The 18782-nt window shown below is 51.3% G+C and overlaps 2 protein-coding genes across 9 annotated transcripts in view; one reads left to right on the top strand and one right to left on the bottom strand.

The window, feature by feature from the left end:
• Cdc14b (cell division cycle 14B) overlaps nucleotides 1–9311 on the top strand; it is a 103798-nt gene extending 94487 nt beyond the window's left edge. For 3 of the 7 annotated variants that reach the window (XM_042665593.1, XM_042665596.1, XM_042665591.1), the window contains one exon: nucleotides 3663–6717. Coding sequence is in view for 5 of the 7 variants with exons in the window: in XM_042665596.1 (XP_042521530.1) it covers nucleotides 3663–3699 (37 nt within the window). In the remaining 2 variants the exon portion in view is untranslated. The other 4 variants (XM_042665592.1, XM_042665597.1, XM_042665598.1 and 1 more) reach the window with 4 other exon arrangements.
• A 5822-nt stretch (nucleotides 9312–15133) lies between these two features.
• Nucleotides 15134–18782, bottom strand: part of Habp4 (hyaluronan binding protein 4) — a 38316-nt gene continuing 34667 nt past the window's right edge. For both annotated transcript variants that reach the window (XM_042665608.1, XM_042665607.1), the window contains 2 exons: nucleotides 16253–16438; nucleotides 15134–15324 (listed from right to left, as the gene is read on the bottom strand). In XM_042665608.1, coding sequence (XP_042521542.1) covers nucleotides 15268–15324; nucleotides 16253–16438 — 243 coding nt within the window. In that variant the 3' untranslated portion in view covers nucleotides 15134–15267. The remainder of the gene's footprint in view (nucleotides 15325–16252; nucleotides 16439–18782) is intronic.

Here is an 18782-nt window from a genome sequence, read left to right as displayed (position 1 = left end):
AGTGGAAGAGTAGACACCACACACCTGTTGTCTCAGAAGTGGATTCTCCTCCCTGTTTGTGCCTCCTTGCCTGGTTTTGGCAATTCATGGAGGACTGGTTTTATGCTTGTGATGAAATGGATCCCTGCTAACAGACTATAAGTGCTCTGGAGACGGTCAGAACCTGATTTTACCTTGTTCTGTGCAGTGTTTTTTGTTTCTTTTCTTTGCATGTCGGAGGCTTTGGCCTTGCTGTCTGTGTTGGTCCCTGGGGCATACGTTAGTAGCCGTGAGAACTCCGTGTGACTTTCTGCACCCAGGCCCGAGTTTAAGCCCAAGTTACCAGAACCAAAAAAAAGGGTGCAGACTGTGTGTGTGTGTGTGTGTGTGTGTATACACATATATATGTATGTGTCTATATATATACATATATACAGAGAGAGAGAGGAGATAGAGTAGGCAAATCTGCCATAACACATTTTTACTTCGGGGTGGTAGGACAGTTAGTGAATATTTTTTCTTTTTCTTGCTTTTCTGCAGTAAATAGCAGGAAGCATTATTTTTACTGTCTACCATCTCTTACTTTTTAAATTCTGCCTTTTGGATCATGATAGAGGAATAGAGTCCAGGAGCCCTGAACAAACTCAGCTGAGTGCACACGAAGCTATGTGTCCGTCTGTGTCTACCTCTCATGGCCTTTCTGTCTCCCACACGTCCTCCAGTTGTGTTTCTCTGGAGAAGTGGTCCCTTATTGCAGTGGGCAATCCCCAAGGCCTAGAGAGGAGGCTGGGAGATCTCTGAAGTCGATTTGGGGCTGAATAAGCTGGGCTGACCAGCAGACTGGCTCAAAGTGATTTCTAAGAACTTGGAAAATGCTTAAACCGAAGGGACTTCCAGAGATGACCTAAGAGGCCAGGAAGTAATAGAGAGCTCATTGGGACTTACAGTCGACTTAGCCTCCTTCCTTTCCTGTCAAGTGTTTGAGAATGTCGGCCTGGGTTTGCATCATTGTAAGTGACCGCCACCTATGTCTTGCAAAAAGCAGGTGGGGTTATGTACAGTGCCCGCCCCCACCCATCAGCTTCTAGGAAATAATGAGAACCAGAGACAGCCAGGCTGTAGGCCTAGAGTTTTATCCTACTCTGTATAATTCACATTTGGTTGGAGTGTAGTGAAAGAATTAATATATGGGTGCAGAGGAAAATAGTATGAGTAATTCTAAAGTACCGAATTGAAATCTTTTCTTTAAACAGCAGTCCAAAACCAGAAAACCAACCAGCAGACACCTTTCTGGTCAGTGGACCCCTAGTAACCTTTGAGGGTGCCAGGCTTGCTGCTGCTGGGCGGCTCTGGGTGGGAGGTGGTCTTTTCTCTTGCAGGTCTGTGCTCTCTCCCGTGGCTGTCTCTGACGTGTAGGTACTTGACTGTGCATCCCACACCCCCGTGTGCTCCTCAACGCGTCTTCAGGTGGACCCCACACTAACTTCCTTTTGCACTGAATTGGCTTCGGTAGTTTTTGACAGTTTACTGAGCGATTCCTCATCTTTGGAGAATTTTTACCCCAAACTCACTAAAAGAGCCTTTACTAAAGGGTGAGGTCTTAAGTGGTTGTTTAGGACAGAACTGCCGTGTGTCTTACAGCAGAAAATCATGTCACGTGTATCTCTTTGGACTTAAACCACGTTCAGACCTACGTCATGTGGCACTTGGCAGTCCAGGCTCACAGGGCAGCAGATGGCCGGGCTTGAAGTGGAGAGGGCAGACCACTAGCGGATGACACTGTAACCCTTTCTCCATCCCTGCTCAAGTCTAGAAGGGAAATTCCTGGACTTTACAATGGAGACTTTCTATTAGAGCTACATACACACATTAGTGTTTCTTTTCTTTGTTCTGTGTGTGTGTGTGTGTGTGTCTGCCTGCCTGTGTGTGCACGGTATGTGTGTGTGAACATGTGTGCCAGTGCTGGGGATTACAAAGGCGGGGTGCTGTCCTTGAGCACTTTTGCTCAAGGCTAGCTCTGTCACTTGAGCTACAGATTCAGATCCAGCGTTAGCTGCTTAATTGAAAGAGGTAAGAGTCTCATGGACTTCAATTCTCAGATCTCAGCTTCCTGAGTAGCTAGGATTGCAGGCATGAGCCACCAGTGCCTGGCTAGTGTTTTCTTTTAAGAACGACTAAATCTAGCCTGGTGTGATAGTGCATTCATTCCTGCATTCCAGACATGGGAGAGGCAGAAAGAGAGACCGCCAGTTTGAGACCAACCCAGAATACACAGTAAAACCCTATCTTCAACAAACAGTAGCAAGAATTAATATACCCGGTGAATAATTTGGCTAAATCAAATTTCAGTGTTTTCAAGTCAACCTTGGCAGAGCGCTTTCAGAGCAGGCCTTGCGGTGCTGCTCCCCCCTCCCCCCAGCCCCCACCCCGGCTGCAGCAGCCACCGCTGTGCTAACGCACCTCAGGTCCAGCGTTGACACAGTTCTTCTGAGTGCATGTTTCTGGAAGCGTTTGCTGTTTCGTTTTAGTTACTTCACCTCATTTTCTAAGAAATTTATTGTGCATGCAGCTTTTTTATTTCAAGTGGTGTCTTTGGGAATCCGCGTGCTCCAGCCGCCCACACCACCAGACATCCACAGCTTTTTGGGGAGGGGGCGGGGAGGGGCGGTGAGAAGGTAGACACTCCAGGTTTTGTGTGTTTTTAATAGCTCCATTTACTTCTCTCTCACTCTGGTGAACGTCGCCACCACTGTCTCTCGCCGGGGTCTGGGCTCTTGGTGTGTGTCTCATGGCCGCTGGGCTTTCTCTCTGCTCTGTCGTCATCTCCAGAAGTGGTCAGTGTAGGAGTCCAGGGTGTGGTCTCCCCTTCTTGTGATAAATGCTTGTTTCCTCTGATCTTTAATAATGTCCCTTTGGAATTCCAGATATTTTCCCACTTAGCTTGCTGAGCGGAAGGAAGCTTCTTTCTCTATACTCTGTTGGGATCTCTGAAAACTGAATGATCAGCGTCCTCCAAGTGATTCTCTTGCTTTGGTTTTTCTTTCTCTGAAAAGCTGCTATTGAAATGACTGTGTAGTGGAGCCCACTGGGAAGGACAGGAAGGGTGGAGGCAGGGTAGAAATCAGGGTGGGTGTTGCATGCAGAGCGGGGCCCTGGCGTGCGCTGCTGCCTGCGTAGATAGCCCACAAGTTCACCTAGGACAGAGGGGCCTGGCAGGGCCGCGTACTACTGAGACGCCGGAGTTTTTTTTTTCTGTGAGCAGATTCTGTCTTTTGGAATCGTCCAGTAACCCTTCTCTCTCTCTTGGTTCTTCCCCCGTTCCCCACAGCCTGGCTCCTCAGAAGGAGGGAAGGAGGAGGAGCACTTTGCAGCAAGTGCCTCTGGTGGCGTTATGGTACTCTTACTCCCTACGCCCTTGCCCTCTGGCTCTGTTTATTTTCATTTATTTCTTTGGTTTGTTTATTTTATTTGCAGAACTGAACGTTTTTCTGCTCTGCCTTTCTCTCCTGTGTGTCTTTACTCTGTGGTCGATATTGTACTGTCTTCTCAAATATTTGTCATTAAAAATGATAAAACTGTATTTTTAGCATGTCAGTATTTTCATTATGTTGCCTTCCTTGTCTTTATAACTACCTCTAGGATACTTAAAAACCTTCATAGTACATTTTTTCTTTCTTCCTCAGTCCATCCATTTCAAGGACTAAAACAGTGTTGCGTTAAGTTAAACCCAGTGAGACCAGAAGTGAAGGAAGGAAGGAGCAGGAAACTTCAGCAGGGTTTAGCACAACACCAAACTGCAAAAGCCTTAGTTGCTTCCCACCTAAGAAGTTAATTCACCGAAGAGAATGTCCTTGAAGTTTGTCACTCAAGAGTTTGAAGTTTGTCACTCAAGAGTTTGGTCGCCATCGGACGACTTGAAGGGCTTTCCTTCTTTCTTAGAACTGTGTCAAGTTGAACGGGAAGGATGCGTGGTGCGTGTTACGTGTGCATAGTCTCAGGTGTAAATATCGCAGCCCTCTGCCAACCAGAGGGCTGCCCCGTCCACGCGGTGCATGTGTTTTCTGTGATGGCAATCACGTCCGCTGCTGGCTTCCGGAAGAACGCCAGGTCTGATGAAGGGTTCTTACATATTTATTTTTGCCCTGTGACCCCCGTGTCATAAAGATGAAGCCAGCACTGCTGATGTGGCACTCTGTGTTACGGGATGCTGTTTGGTTGATTTGTCCTTACTCTCTGTATGACTATTGTTATGGTCACTCCATAATGTACCCAAGCTGTTTGCTTCTACCAAAGAGTGCTTTATTGACAAGAATCTGTGAAAAATCACTTAAACCATATTGCATGTTGAAATACCAAGTGGTACTTGGATCACCCCAGATTTGCTAGAGAACAGTTCGTAATGGAAGCTTTAGCAGACTTTGAAGAGAAGCTGGTATGCACCTTTGTGAACACTTTGTAGAGTCTTTGTATTGTTGCTCCCTTCTTCCTACCTTCCCTCCCTCCCCTCCCCCCCCCCTCCTCAGTCTATGGCCATTACACAATCTTCCGTTCTTCCGAATTCCGGCTGTTCGCAGTAGCAAACGCGTCGATGCCTTTGGCTAGGGAATACAACTCTGCAGAGTGCCTTCACCCTTCACCCTCCTGGGACACAGCAAGCCTGTGACGTGAAAACGCAAAATAACAGTGCGGGCCCATAAGGAAAGAAGATTTCACATCATTCTTGTTACTTCCATAATAAGAGGTAATGGCTTTACTTGCTGGTAACCAGTTCTTTCCTGTCCTTGTTTAGAGGCTGGAGGGTTTGTAGTATTCTACCATAGCCACCCTAAGACAGATGAATGTATCAGAGCAGGCTGCCCTTCTCCCCGTTGCGGCAAACAGGTTGCGTTTATTAGTGCAGACAGTAGTTCGTGGAACCCCGTTCCATGAGCCTCGTTTCAGGTTCTCGCCCTGGTTGTTAAGGGAGACATTGGCTGGTGTTCAGTGGGAATGAAGACTCCACCCGTGCCAGACAGCAGTGGGATGGCCCTGGCATTCAAACCGTGGGGATTAGAAAACCGTGCTCTTTCTATTCTGGAAGTGGTAGGAGGAGGAACATTCCACCTACTGTGCCCATGCGTGAACCGTACTTGATTCTCAGGGCAGCTCTTCTGCCCCACGCACGGCAGTCTGCCGGCTATGTGGCCTGCCCACCTGGCCCCTGCTCAGGCCTGGCCCCTGAGAATAAGCCACTGGGGTCTCCACGAGGAGTACAACTTTGGGCTTCATTGGTAAGCACAGTGCTTTTTTTAAAAAAAAAAAAAATTCATAAATTGCCCTTTTTATGTTGGCTGCTCAAGTTTCTGCTTAGAATTGCCATCACTGTGGCTCTTGTATCCCCAAGGTTAACTAGCTCACCGAAACTACCCACAGGCTTAGTGAAGACAGGTTGTAGGAAGATGCTTGGGAGGGAACATAGGGCAGCGGGGAAGAGCTTCCTGGAAGTACGGGATGGCGCCCCCCCTCAGTCTGAAACCAACCTAACACCCCGAATCTTGGTTTCTAACTGCAAGTCCTTACTACAGAAGACCTTGTTCCTCTGTAATAGGAAATAGGCATGTCAGAGAGGTTCTTTTAAGGAGAGCCTTAGTTTGCTATTCCCAGTAGAATTCAGATTAAGAGATGAGTATTTACAGGTGCCCATGGAGCTCATCCAGGGTCAGGGAACGGCTCCTGGAAGTGTGGCAGGGCTAGAGCGCTCTTGCCAGTGGGAAGAGTGGGTGGCCAGCAGTGCCTCATTCGGGTGGCCTTACCTGTCTGCGTGGCTGCTTCCCAGCCACCTGCTGCTCTGCCTGTCTGCAGAAGTCTTCAGTTCTAGCCTTGATGCCCTCAGCCTTCCCCACCTGCTGGCCTCACCCCCTCCCACCCCTTCCCAGGGGTGGCTTCTACCTCTTGGCACGGGTCCAGGCAGGTCTCGGGTGAGGCCCTCCCAAGAGTTCCATGAGGCCAGTGCACTTGTTCAGTGGAGTGGTCTGGGCTTGTGAACCTGCTGCTCCTCTGGGCACTTTGTGCCAGGGGTTCTGGGAGCCGTCCCTTTGGCTTGAATTCCTGTCCATGACAAATGAGCAGTGTACTTATTTACTGTTTGTCCTGTTGATATATTTTCTGAAACTTGGGGTTGCATTTTGGAAAGCATCTCATCAAAAACAACCTTCAAAATGCGTTGTATTTCCTCCATAACCCTTTTCTATGAAATGCCACTGCGCCTCCATCCCCTGGATTGGAGCATTGCTGTGGCAGCACTGCAGATGTGTCTCCAAGGGTGGACAGCTCGCCTGTGCTGTAGAAAATCACCTCCTAGTTGCCCAGTAGAATTAAGTCAGCAGACACTCATGGGAGCAGAGGACTGCGGTTTTACATTACTAACTTGCAGACTTTTATCTAATGTGCACTCATGTACAGATGATTAAAAGTTTTAAAATGTAACTGATTAATCAGTATTTGATCAATCATCTTGTTTTTTTAATTAAAATGTATATTTCTAATCATATTTTTAAAGCTGAAAGAACTGGTTGAATGTTTATTTTCCTGAAGGTATTTTTAAGATAAAAGCTTCATAATGCCTTGTAAACTTTGCATATATGTGTAGTTTGGTATGTATTGTTGCATTTGAAAATCTTGTGTAACTAGTTTTATACAAAATACTGAGTAGTGGAAATTATATAATTACAATCATGTGATTAAAAGTATTAAACAGCCGTTTTGTTGACTGTATTTATTCACTTGCGGAGTGTTACAAGTTACGGGGGACATGGTTAAAGCATGAAGCAAGCCGTCGCCCTTCCACATTCGTTGTTAGGACCGTTGTAACAAAATCCCACTGCCCGGGCGGCTTGCACAGAACAGGCCCGCGCCACGCTGGATAGTTCATCCCAGTGCCAGCAGGTGGGTGTGCCCCGATCTCTCTCTCTGCCCCGTGTGGGGAGCTCCTGAGGCCGTGCCGCGTGAGATGTTCGCCTCCTGAACACCAGCTGGGAGCTCTGCCCAGGCCAAGCAGTTCCGTGACGTCATGAATGTCTGTGAAGGGCTGGCTTCGCACCAAGCCAGCTGGTATCTAGTTTTCACTGGGGGCTCGGGTTTTCCAGAGCTGTGCAGTGTGGACGCGTGCTGCTCAGGCTCTGCCGACCTGTCTGGAGCCACACTACCCGTCACCGTGGGAGTCGTTGGCCGCGCCCCTCTCAGACCCTTCAGTTAAATGACAGGTTCCTATTTCAGCAGTTAGAGAATTAAATGAGATGGTAAAGACAAAGTGGTTAAGGCAGTGTGGGGCACTTGTTACACATGTTTAGATAGGTAAAGACAAATTTTAATAATTTTTGGTTAGTCCTGGATCTGATGCTTGAGGTACGTAAGTCTGTGCAACTTGTAATGGTGTAAGCATTTAGAAGAAACATTTTGATTCAGCGGTGGAAGTCCCTCCACTAAAGGTGGGTCTTGAAGTCCGAGGCCAGGCTGAGGGGCTGGGGGTGGGGATAAAAGGCAAGCCAAGGTGGGAGCAGCAGGTCCCAAGGACACCGCGCTGCCTGTCTGTCTGGGCCTTGGAGCCTCACTTTGCCCATCTGTGACTGGATTACCGGGGCAGTGTTTGCAGAGAGTACTGGCCACCCGAGGCCTCACCTCCCTCTGCCTGCTCTTTACTGGTCACAGCACTGCGTGAATATTCTCAGAGCTCCATTTTTCCTGGGTACTGGGCAGTGCTGGTTATTAGTATACATTCTGACCAAAGAAGTTCTAGGTCAAAGATGTGTTAAAAATGTAAAGCATTTGTTGTATGCTGCATCAAAGCACGGTTGATAGGATTGTTCCGAGTACACTGAGGGGCCTGCACTGTTTGGGTCCAAACCTTGGCCCTGTCTGCTTTTAACTGTTTGATGTGGACCCAAGGACCCTCCTTAGACCCATTTCCTCCCCTCCCAGATGGAGGTGGCAGTATCTCTCCTACCAGGTGTGTAGCAGTTCAGTTAATCCTTGTCAGTCGCTTTGCGGCACAGTGAGGAACAAAAGCACGGCTGTAGTGCTTCCCCACAGCCTGGTGACAGTGCAATCCCCTAGACACTGGTCCCGGGGAGGTGCATCTGTTTCCTGCCACCCCTGTGGCACACCTGGTGGGCCTGCCTTGTGTCTAACTATGTCTCATCTCTTCGCCAGCAAGTCTGCATGGCTCTGACATGTGCCTGGATGATGGGGGTTCTGTCCACACTGAGATCTCCAGGTAAGGAGGCCCACCCTGCAGGGCCAGGCCACACAGGCTGCCGCCTCCGTCGTGCTCACCGGCCCCGCAGGCTCAGAATGACCAAACGGGGCGGGGGGAGGGGGGAGAGGGAAGAGGGGGTGTTTTGGTGTTCAAGTCCCAGGACTTGAACTCAGGGCCTGGGTGCTGTCCTGATCTTCTTTTCTCAAGGCTGGCACTCCAGTGCTTGAGCCACAGCTCCACTTCCAGCTTTTTGTGGTTAATTGGAGATGAAGAGTTTCAAGGACTTTCTTGCTTGGGCTGGCTCAGATCTCAGCCTGGTGGGTAGCTAGGATTACAGGTATGAGCCACCAGCACCTGGCTCCAAATGTGTTTTTAAACCTGGAGAGACCTTGAGTAGGGAGAGGGTGGGGGAGTGGTGTGGTGTGAAGGAAATCCAGTTTGTCCCCGGCGGGGGTATGTGTAACAAGGTCCTCCTGAGACAGGATGGCTCTTCCTGACACAGCCTGACACAGCCCCACGCAGACTCAGTGTCATGTCCTCCGCACTGGACGGCCTCCTCATCCCCCCGCCCCCCGACATTTGCAGCTGAGAAGCATGCCCACAACGGCTCCAGAGCCCTGGGGGCTGCTGACACAAGGGGCCGGAGCAAAGACCGTGCACAGGGAGAGTGCAGACTTGGGCTCAGCCCTGGCTGGCAGTGGGGCTCCTAGACCCTCAGGAGATGGGGCCCGAGGCTCCAGCCCATCTGCTGTCCCTGTTGTACCCTTTTAGCAGTGGAGGGGCAGAGTGGCAGTGGAGCTGGCTGGTGGTGTCTTGCTTTTCTATCCTGTGTGATTGCGCTCTGGCCCGTGTGCAGCTGAACCTGTCCCGTCCCCTGTCCCAGCACAGAAGCCTCCAGAGTGATCCCAGTGGTGGTAATGCGGCTGCTGTCTCCCGTTTTCAGGGACGGCTGGCTGTCGCGTGCTGTAACCTTTCTAGACCGGCTTTTGCTCTGGCTTGGGGTCCGCAGGGCCTAGGCTCTGGACGCTCGCACCATGCCCCTGCCGGAGACCCTCTCTGTGTGTCATTGAAGTGCTCCCTCGGCCCGGCCTCGGCTCTCTGCAAACGTTTCTGCCTCATTCTTCACGGGTGCTAGGATTTCGGCTTGGGTTCGCCTCGTGATGGCCTGGGCATGATAGGATGGAGGTGCCAGGCCGAAGGCCCCCCTGGTAGCAGCTCCACTTCACAACCACCAGGGCTGCTGCTAGAATCCTCCTCAGGAGCCTGGTGATGGAAGTGGAGCCCCCGCTCCCCAGACGAAGTCACTCAGCATTTCTGAAGAGGCATGGCTGGCCCGCCTGTGTCCGTGCTGCTGGACAGCCACCACCCCAGGTGCTCTTCACTGCCAGGTGAGGGAGGCTGTGGGTGCTGTGTGTGTGTGACGGAGAGCGAGTGGGCCAGGGAGAGGGGCAGGGAGGGAGAGATCAGCTCACAGGCATCCCAAGGCGCCTTTGTCCTCTGGGAACCCTTGGAGTATTTCCAAGCGTGTTTTCTAATGCCCACCATGCCCACACCCCTCACAGGCCGCCCTCCCGTGGTGGCTTCCTGCGGGTAGTTTTCCTCGCTGCGCACTCCTGCGGGACTGGTGCTGGTCTAGCAGGGCAGGGAGCCGCGGCACAGGCTGGGTAACCCTCCCCCTCAGGGAGCAAGCACCGACCCCAGAGGAGAGCCAGGGGCTGGGCCGCGTGCAGCATGTGTGCACAGACGCTGCCAGACAGTGGTTCTCAAAGATTTTCCCTGCCTCCCATGGTTGAGAATGCTCAGCAGCCCCACGGAGATCCATGCACAAATGGAGGCCAGTCCTTTCTCCAGAGCATGACTAAGCATGCCTGCAGAGAAACTGGGCTTTTGAGGTCTTGTCCCCACAGAGCCTGCCATGCCTGCAGTGCTGGCAGGTGCGGGAGCCGCTGGGTCCCACCAGGGGAGTTCCTCTTGCATTATGGAGAATGTGGCCTTGGCAGGGTTTTCCTGGGGCCCAGAGAAGGGCCTGGGCAGAGGCAGCGGAGCCAGTAGCCCCCTTGGCCTAAGGCCGCCGGCCAGGCCCTTGGAGAGCTGGCCTGGCCCTGTCTCTGGCCCCACAGCCCACCTGCCCCTCTCCGCTGGGACCTGGGACCTCACAGCTTGCTTTGCCAATCTGCCTGCGCCGAGGTAAACGCAGCATGCGTGCGCGTGCCTCCCGTGCAAACACAGGGCGGGCCCTGAAGGGGCTGGGACCAGCTCAGGTGTGTAAGGAGCGTGTCCCTCAGTACGAGCCGTGTAGAAAGAACCTACGTCTCCATCAGGCTCCTGCTACTGCCTGGCATCCTGGCTGTACCAAGCCTGGGACTGACAGTAGTGACAGTGACACTCACAAGCCCTGCACACTGACACAGTAGTGACACAAGCCCTGCACACTGACACAGTAGTGACAGTGACGCTCACAAGCCCTGCACACTGACACAGTAGTGACACAAGCCCTGCACACTGACACAGTAGTGACAGTGACGCTCACAAGCCCTGCACACTGACACAGTAGTGACAGTGACACAAGCCCTGCACACTGACACAGTAGTGACAGTGACACAAGCACCTGCACACTGACACAGTAGTGACACAAGCACTGCACACTGACACAGTAGTGACAGTGACACAAGCCCTGCACACTGACACAGTAGTGACAGTGACACAAGCCCTGCACACTGACACAGTAGTGACAGTGACACAAGCCCTTCACACTGACACAGTAGTGACACAAGCACTGCACACTGACACAGTAGTGACACAAGCACTGCACACTGACACAGTAGTGAGTGACACAAGCCCTCCACACTGACACAGTAGTGACAGTGACGCTCACAAGCCTTGCACACTGACACAGTAGTGACAGTGACACAAGCACCTGCACACTGACAGTAGTGACAGTGACACAAGCCCTGCACACTGACACAGTAGTGACACAAGCCCTGCACACTGACACAGTAGTGACAGTGACACAAGCACCTGCACACTGACACAGTAGTGACACAAGCCCTGCACACTGACACAAGCCCTGCACACTGACACAGTAGTGACACAAGCCCTGCACACTGACACAGTAGTGACAGTGACGCTCACAAGCCCTGCACACTGACACAGTAGTGACACAAGCCCTGCACACTGACACAGTAGTGACAGTGACACAAGCACCTGCACACTGACACAGTAGTGACACAAGCCCTGCACACTGACACAAGCCCTGCACACTGACACAGTAGTGACACAAGCCCTGCACACTGACACAGTAGTGACAGTGACGCTCACAAGCCCTGCACACTGACACAGTAGTGACAGTGACACTCACAAGCCCTGCACACTGACACAGTAGTGACACAAGCCCTGCACACTGACACAGTAGTGACAGTGACACAAGCACCTGCACACTGACACAGTAGTGACACAAGCCCTGCACACTGACACAGTAGTGACACAAGCCCTGCACACTGACACAGTAGTGACACAAGCACCTGCACACTGACACAGTAGTGACACAAGCCCTGCACACTGACACAGTAGTGACAGTGACACAAGCCCTGCACACTGACACAGTAGTGACACAAGCCCTGCACACTGACACAGTAGTAACACAAGCCCTGCACACTGACACAGTAGTGACAGTGACACAAGCACTGCACACTGACACAGTAGTGACACAAGCCCTGCACACTGACACAGTAGTGACAGTGATGCTCACAAGCCCTGCACACTGACACAGTAGTGACAGTGATGCTCACAAGCCCTGCACACTGACACAGTAGTGACAGTGACACAAGCCCTGCACACTGACACAGTAGTGACACAAGCCCTGCACACTGACACAGTAGTGACACAAGCCCTGCACACTGACACAGTAGTGACACAAGCCCTGCACACTGACACGGTAGTGACAGTGACACAAGCCCTGCACACTGACACGGTAGTGACACAAGCCCTGCACACTGACACAGTAGTGACAGTGACACAAGCCCTGCACACTGACACGGTAGTGACAGTGACACAAGCACCCACGATGCTTGTCCCTCGCAGGGACAGGGGAGGCCGCAGCTGGCGGCAAGTTGGCCCCGGACCCCGTCTGGGTAGAGCAGCATTTTAGGGATGACCACCTGAGGCCCGAGGCTCGTGTGCAGTGATTCCTCTTTGGAAGGAAATGGTTTGATACAGGCAGCGATGACAAGGACGTTCGTCCCTCCAGTCTCCTCGCTGCATTCCTGTCAACACAGGCCACGCCGGGCCCAGCTGAGTCCCACCAAGGTGGGCAGGCCGACGCGCCAGGCCCTGTCGCTGGGGCGGAGCTCAGCCCGGGATTCCACAGCAGGAGCAAGGGCCAACTCTTCTCCAAGTGAATCTGCCTTGTAGAGGTGGCAGGCAGGGTGGCGATGGATGGGCCGAGCCGGGTCAGGCCCCAGACGCGGGGCAGCTGCCGCCCTGACTTGGCAATGGCCCGGAGGTAGTTCTGAAGGACATCCTGGACCATTCATGTGACAGGCCCACAACCCACATGAAGGGCCTGTGGTGTCTAGATGACCCAACCCCATTCAGACTTCAAAGGAAGCTCAGCCAGTGCCATCCAAGGGGTGCCTGGCTTGTAAGGTGAAAATGCCAAGAGGCCAGTCTGCAGAGTCTGGCTGTGGAGGGTTATCAAAGCAGCTACTCTCAGAGCGCCCGAGGTGGGAGGCACTGCAGGGCTTCCTCGGCTGGGCTGTCGAGGGCCGGGCTCTGAGGGCTGTGGAAGGCCGGGCTCTGAGGCTCTGAGGGCTGTGGAGGGCCAGGCTCTGAAGTTTCCTCGGCCGGGCTGTGAGGCTCTGAGGGCTGTGGAGGGGCCAGGCTCTGAGGCTCCTTCCCCCTCACTCGCTGCCTTGGCGGTGGCCCGTTCAGGAATCTGCTCGTGGTTTTCAGTCATGAGCCAGAGACATGGCCCCGGGGTGCCCGAGGCCATGAGATGGAAAAGAGCCAGCAGGAAATGCGGATCCAGAACGTCCAGCCACGTCCAGGCTCAAGTGGAGGCACATCGAGACAGAACATAACAGCATCTGTTTGTCCAAATCATCCAGGTGCACATACCCACTACAGAAAGTACCCCGCCAGGCTATGTGGTGAGACAGAGTACAGGGTGGGAAGATGCAAACACAGGCTACAGGCTTTTGTGTGCATGTGTGTGTGTGTGTGTGTGTGTGTGTGTGCGCGCGCACGCGTGCACACGCGCGCGCCCGCCCACTTGCGCGTGCATGCAGGACTTGAACACAAGGCCTAGACTCAGCTTTTGCGCTCATGGCTAGCCCTCTACCATTTGAGCCACAGCTCCATTTTCTGGATGGGTAAACTCTTTGATGGTTAGCTGGAGGTAAGCTCAGACTTTCTCGACCCAGCTGGTTTTGAACTGTGATCCTCAGCCACCTGAGTAGCTAAAATTAGGCATGAGCCACTGATGCCTGGCTTTAGGATATAGGCTTTTAAAGCTCATTCACAGTATGGAAGGAAATTTTTTTTTTTTAATCTGTTCAAGATTCATTTCAATAATCGCAATACTTTATAGAGTGATAGAAATATACCCTAATACAGAAGGAGTGATTCAAAATCCACCACGGGTTAAAAGAAAAAGGAAAAGGCAGTGGCTTTAGATCCCCGTTCTACCCACCACTCTGCTCTCCTTGGATTAACAAATGAGCTGATGTGCAGACACCTGTTCTGAACTCACCACACCACCTGACAAGCACGCACCACCAGGTCTAGACTTCGTTGCCTTATCTGGAAGGAAATCTTCTTAAAAGGCATCTTATTTTTGCTACTCTTAAAGCCAAGGTAAGCACCACCAGGTCTCAGACTTCATTGCCTTAATTGGAAGGAAATTTTCTTAAAAGGCATCTTATTTTTGCTACTCTTAAAGCCAAGGTAAGGGAGCCTGGCAATGTGATGCTCCCTGGTGACCACGCCGCCGGGCGGAGGGAAGCAGCAAGCGGGTGATGCGCCTTTAGCACTCATCCATTTCGTAAGTAGGCGCCCAGTGTGCACTCGGCTTGCTTTCTCTGTGTAATAAGCTCACATGTCCTTTCTGCTGGCTCGTGTGACCAAAAGAATTCAGTTTTCTATACACAAACTTTGGAGGGAATGCCAGCCTTTATTTGCTCTTGGGTTCATTTCAGAGCCATCTTAGGGTAGCAAAAGTAGGAAAGCTTGGGCCTGGGTCCGGGGTCTGCAGCTGTAAGTGACAGGCCAGTAGTGGCACAGCGCCTTGGTGGGGTGGGTAACCGGGGATGAGCTCCGCTGTGAGTAAGCCACACTTCCACTGAAGACAGAGCAGCACTGCAGCTGGGGGGCCCGGGCTCATGCACAGGGGCTCTATAAATGCAAGTGATTCCCACGCAGGCCTCTACTCAGCTGTTGAACTGTGATGAGTTTTAGGGGTAAAAGGATACATTTCTCCTAAGAAACCTTGTCATTTGGCGAATAACATAATTATATACTTCATACACATCCAAAAAACCACTCTAAATATGCATATATATAGATATATACATACACACTAAGTGTGTGTGCATACGCAAACCACGAGGTAGTTTAAATCACCCTTAAAAATCAAGACTTGTACGTTGTCACAGCGTTGTCATGGGCTGAATGGAAACAGGAATCGCTAAGTAAAACATTTACAACCGACTCTTTTAAGTGGAAGTTCTACTTCCCGTACTACTAGAGGACTCATCTATACAGCTTACTACTAAGTAGTCTGAAGATACTTTACAGCTTAGCTCACTCCACATGTTGGAGGAAGATTCATTATAATTTTTATGTACATATCCTGGACATGGTCCCTGGAGAGACCTAGCCACTCTGCCCCCCTCAAAGCAAAGAAGTGCAATGAATTCACATGACTCGCGAAAAGCAACATCTATTGTTCTTAGAGTTTGACTCTTCCCCACAGCAAGGAAAGTCTCTTCATGGGTACACCAGTGCTGCTCCAAGTTTCCAGGGAAATGGCTCTTCATGGGCACACCAGTGCTGCTCTTTCAGGCCAGAGCAGGGAAATCTTCAGGGTCATCCGGATTGGGGGCAACGTCTTGTGTCTAAAGAAGAAAACAATGGTCTGAAATTAACTGTTTACCTACCCTGCTGTAGCCTCCGCCAGCACCCCAGGAGCAGGAGTCTCGGGGGAGACAGGGCTCACAGTGGGAGGAAGAGAATGCAGAGCTGCTGTCTTCAAGGCACCGAAGCCCAAGCCGCCCAGGAGTGCCGGTCAGTGAGACACTTCAGCCACAGATGTCCAAAGAATGGGGGGCCCAGAGTAAGGATGCTGTTATCAGGCATGCCGAGGCTTTCTGGGAAGCGGCTGAGCTACACCGGGGTGCCCAGCCAGCCCCGTGGCCCGGTGAGCAGTGGGCCGCTGCAGCAGGGGTGAGCTGTGCGTGCCAGGATGCCGTCTGAAAGGAGGGAATGCAAAGAGAACCCTGGTGCCAACCCTGAACATTAAAACACATCCCGAGCAGGTCTTCATGGGCTGTTCCCAGCCACAAAGAAGGGGTCCTGGGCCAGCCAGCTTCACGCCAGAACCCACTCTGTGTGAGTGCATTTGCTCAGAAAACACATGGAGCCTCGACAGCATGATCAGCAACGATCAAAAGCAGACATACATCATTAGTCCTGTCATATGGAAGGAATGCTTCAGAGAAGAAAAGGCCAAAGACCCTACTAGTCTACAGGGAGATGGCAGGAAGGGGTGAGGCGCTCCAAGTCAGGCAGGGTGGGTGGAGCAGTAGGGAAGGGAGCTGGGTGGCAGGGGGAGGGACGGAGGGGACGGCGGTGGCTTATCCCAAGGGGCCTCGACGCAGCCGGCCAGCGGGCCTGCTTCCATCCCCTGCTCGGGATCTCCCACGCAGACGAGAAGGTGGTTTTCTCCAGTTCACAGCGGGCAGATGATGGGGCCAGGCTTACAGAGGGTTGGCACCCAGCCGAGGCCCCAGAGTACCACCCAGCATGCATAACACAGCCACTTACCACTACTTCTGCTCTGGGCCCGAAGTTCTCTGCCCTTCTGGTCCTTCCTCGGCCTCCCCGGGTACCACCTCTGGCTCCACGTCCAGGACGGGAGAGGTTACCAAAGTTAATCTCCAGCTGGGATGTGATGTCATTGGCGGCTTTCCGGAAAACATGGGACTCATCCTCATAGTCATCCTTTACCATCTGAAACGGTGACAACGTAAGACACCGCGACCTCCACAGCAGCTCAGCGCGGGGCCTGACAGACCGACCAAGTGGTACTGCCAGCACATGCAGCTCACTGTACAGCAGGCTCGCCTAGGTACAGTCAGGCAGGAGGGGGGGAGGCTGGTCATGGGGCTTGAACTCTGGGCCTGGGCACCGTCCTTGAGCTCTTCAGCTTAAGGTGAGCATTCTACCACTTGAGCACAGCACCACTTCTGGTTTTCTGGAGATAAGTCTCACAGACATTCCTGCCCAGGCTGGCTTGGAGCAGCGATCCTCAGGTCTCAGCCTCCTGAGCAGCTAGGATGACAGGCGTGAGCCATCAGCGCCCAGCTCCAAATATGCCCAAATTTGTGTTTAACAGGTTGAAATTTCATAACTATAATACAAATTTTTTTGGAGTTTGTGTCAGTGTATTATTTATGTACGTATGAAGAGGTGCTTGGGTACCTAAGACTATCCTCTTTTACTCGCTGTATACGATTCTAGAATTCTGTATCATCTGTCATATCCCAGTGCATTTTAGATCTAACTTCTGCATATCAGAGAGAACATGTCTCTCTGATTAGTTCTAGTTCTATCCATTTCAGCATTTTGAGATTAAAATGCTTTAGTCTTCTGCGTTATTCCTAAATGCTATTCATAAATATTGAGAAATATTCTTTTCAACATGGGTGCTGACTAATGAACTGCAGGATTTACGTTGAACAATTCTGACTCAAATATATAGACATTTTAAAACAAAGTATGGTTAAGTACTGCTGCCAGTGCTGCTACTTTTAAAGAACTGCTATAAATGCAGTTTTTTGTACCTATTGCCTGGGGTGCAGTCCTCCTGTTTAGCAGGCACGCACCACTGCGTCTTGCTTTATTGGGTGAGATGGAGTCTCCTGAGCTTTTTGCCTGAACTGACCTCAAACTGCAATTCTTCCACTCTCAGCCTCCCACGTAGCTAGGGATATATAGGCATGAGCCACCATACCTAGTTCTCACCAAGATTTCATTTCAAAATCACAGATAAACCCTGCTTTACCTAAAAATCTAGGCCTGCAAAGCATGGCAGTAGTCTTAGATAAGAATCACAAAGTGCTGGAGATTTGGGGTAGATGAAGCCTTGAAGCTTAAAAAAGTGAAGGAATGAGCAAGTCAAGAGCACTGGCCCAAACCCACAAAAGAAGAGGAGGCGGCAAACTACTGCCTTGGAGAACTCCTGCTGTCCGTGTGCGTCAGCAGGAGCGTCCGCGGGCTGCACTGCAGGCCCCCGACCCAGAGGAAGCCCAGAGCACTGGAGTGAGAGGCACCCACTCACCGCCGGGCCGGCTGGCTGGCCCTGGTGCTCACTGAATTCCATGCAAATAAGAAATGCTATTCCAAGACTTTTTGTTATTGTTCCTTAGGTGGACAAGACCAAGGTGAACTAATGACCCAACAATTTGACTCATGTTATTAAGAACAATTGCTGGCCAACATCTAAAATGCCACAAGAGTAACAAAGACCAGACATGCTTTTACTGAGACCAGGCTGTGTGACTCAGCTAACCCAGTTGCTTGAGTGCCTCCCTTGGATCCAGTGTGCACGAATCTGATGTCCATTTAGGAAGAAGCTTCTATTTTTACCTGTTTGTATCATGTTTCACAGCCTGATGACACAATTGTTTCAGAGCTTTATTCACAATGCTCAGAAGAAAAAAGAACCATGGATTAGACAAAATAGCCAACCCAGGTAGCAAATGGGCTTGTAAAACACTCCACTGTGATTTAAAAAACAGCAAGGCTCTGGGTTCTTAGTAGTCAGGCTTCCTAGACCTGACCAATCCGGAAGGCAGAGAAGAGATGGTATCATAAGGAGCCTCTAAAAGTATTTAGAGACTACAACTACCTTATGTACAAATGGAGCTGTTACGCCTTGGATCCTAAACGTCTCTTCAACCCACATCCCAAAGGCTTGGTTACCAGCCCATGGCGCTGTTGAGACATGGCAGAACTCTGGGGAGGGGGCTGTGGCCTGTGAAGGGAATATCGGGGCCCTCCCTTTTTTGTCTTCTAGCCAAGAGGATGTCAGCAGTTTCTTCTGCTATGTGCTTCACCTTGTTCTGTGCTACCACAAGGTCCAAAGCAAGAGGACAAAGTCACCATACAGTGAAGCCTCCAAGCCTGAGCCAAGCCAAGCCCTTTCCTCCTTTCCGCCTTCCTTGTAAGCTGTTCTCAAGTATCTTGACACAGTTATACGATATACGGACTGGAATTCAATGACTATCCAGCACAGGGCTTGTACATCACCATTACCTGCACAACCAGTAGTATTCAGATTCTATAATTGGAA

The sequence above is a fragment of the Dipodomys spectabilis genome, unplaced genomic scaffold (genome assembly GCF_019054845.1).
Source record: "Dipodomys spectabilis isolate Male_0828 unplaced genomic scaffold, ASM1905484v1 ptg000335l, whole genome shotgun sequence".
NCBI classification, from domain to species: Eukaryota; Metazoa; Chordata; class Mammalia; order Rodentia; family Heteromyidae; genus Dipodomys; species Dipodomys spectabilis.
Note: the sequence above shows the minus strand (reverse complement) of the source record. Positions and strands in the feature narration are given on the sequence as shown.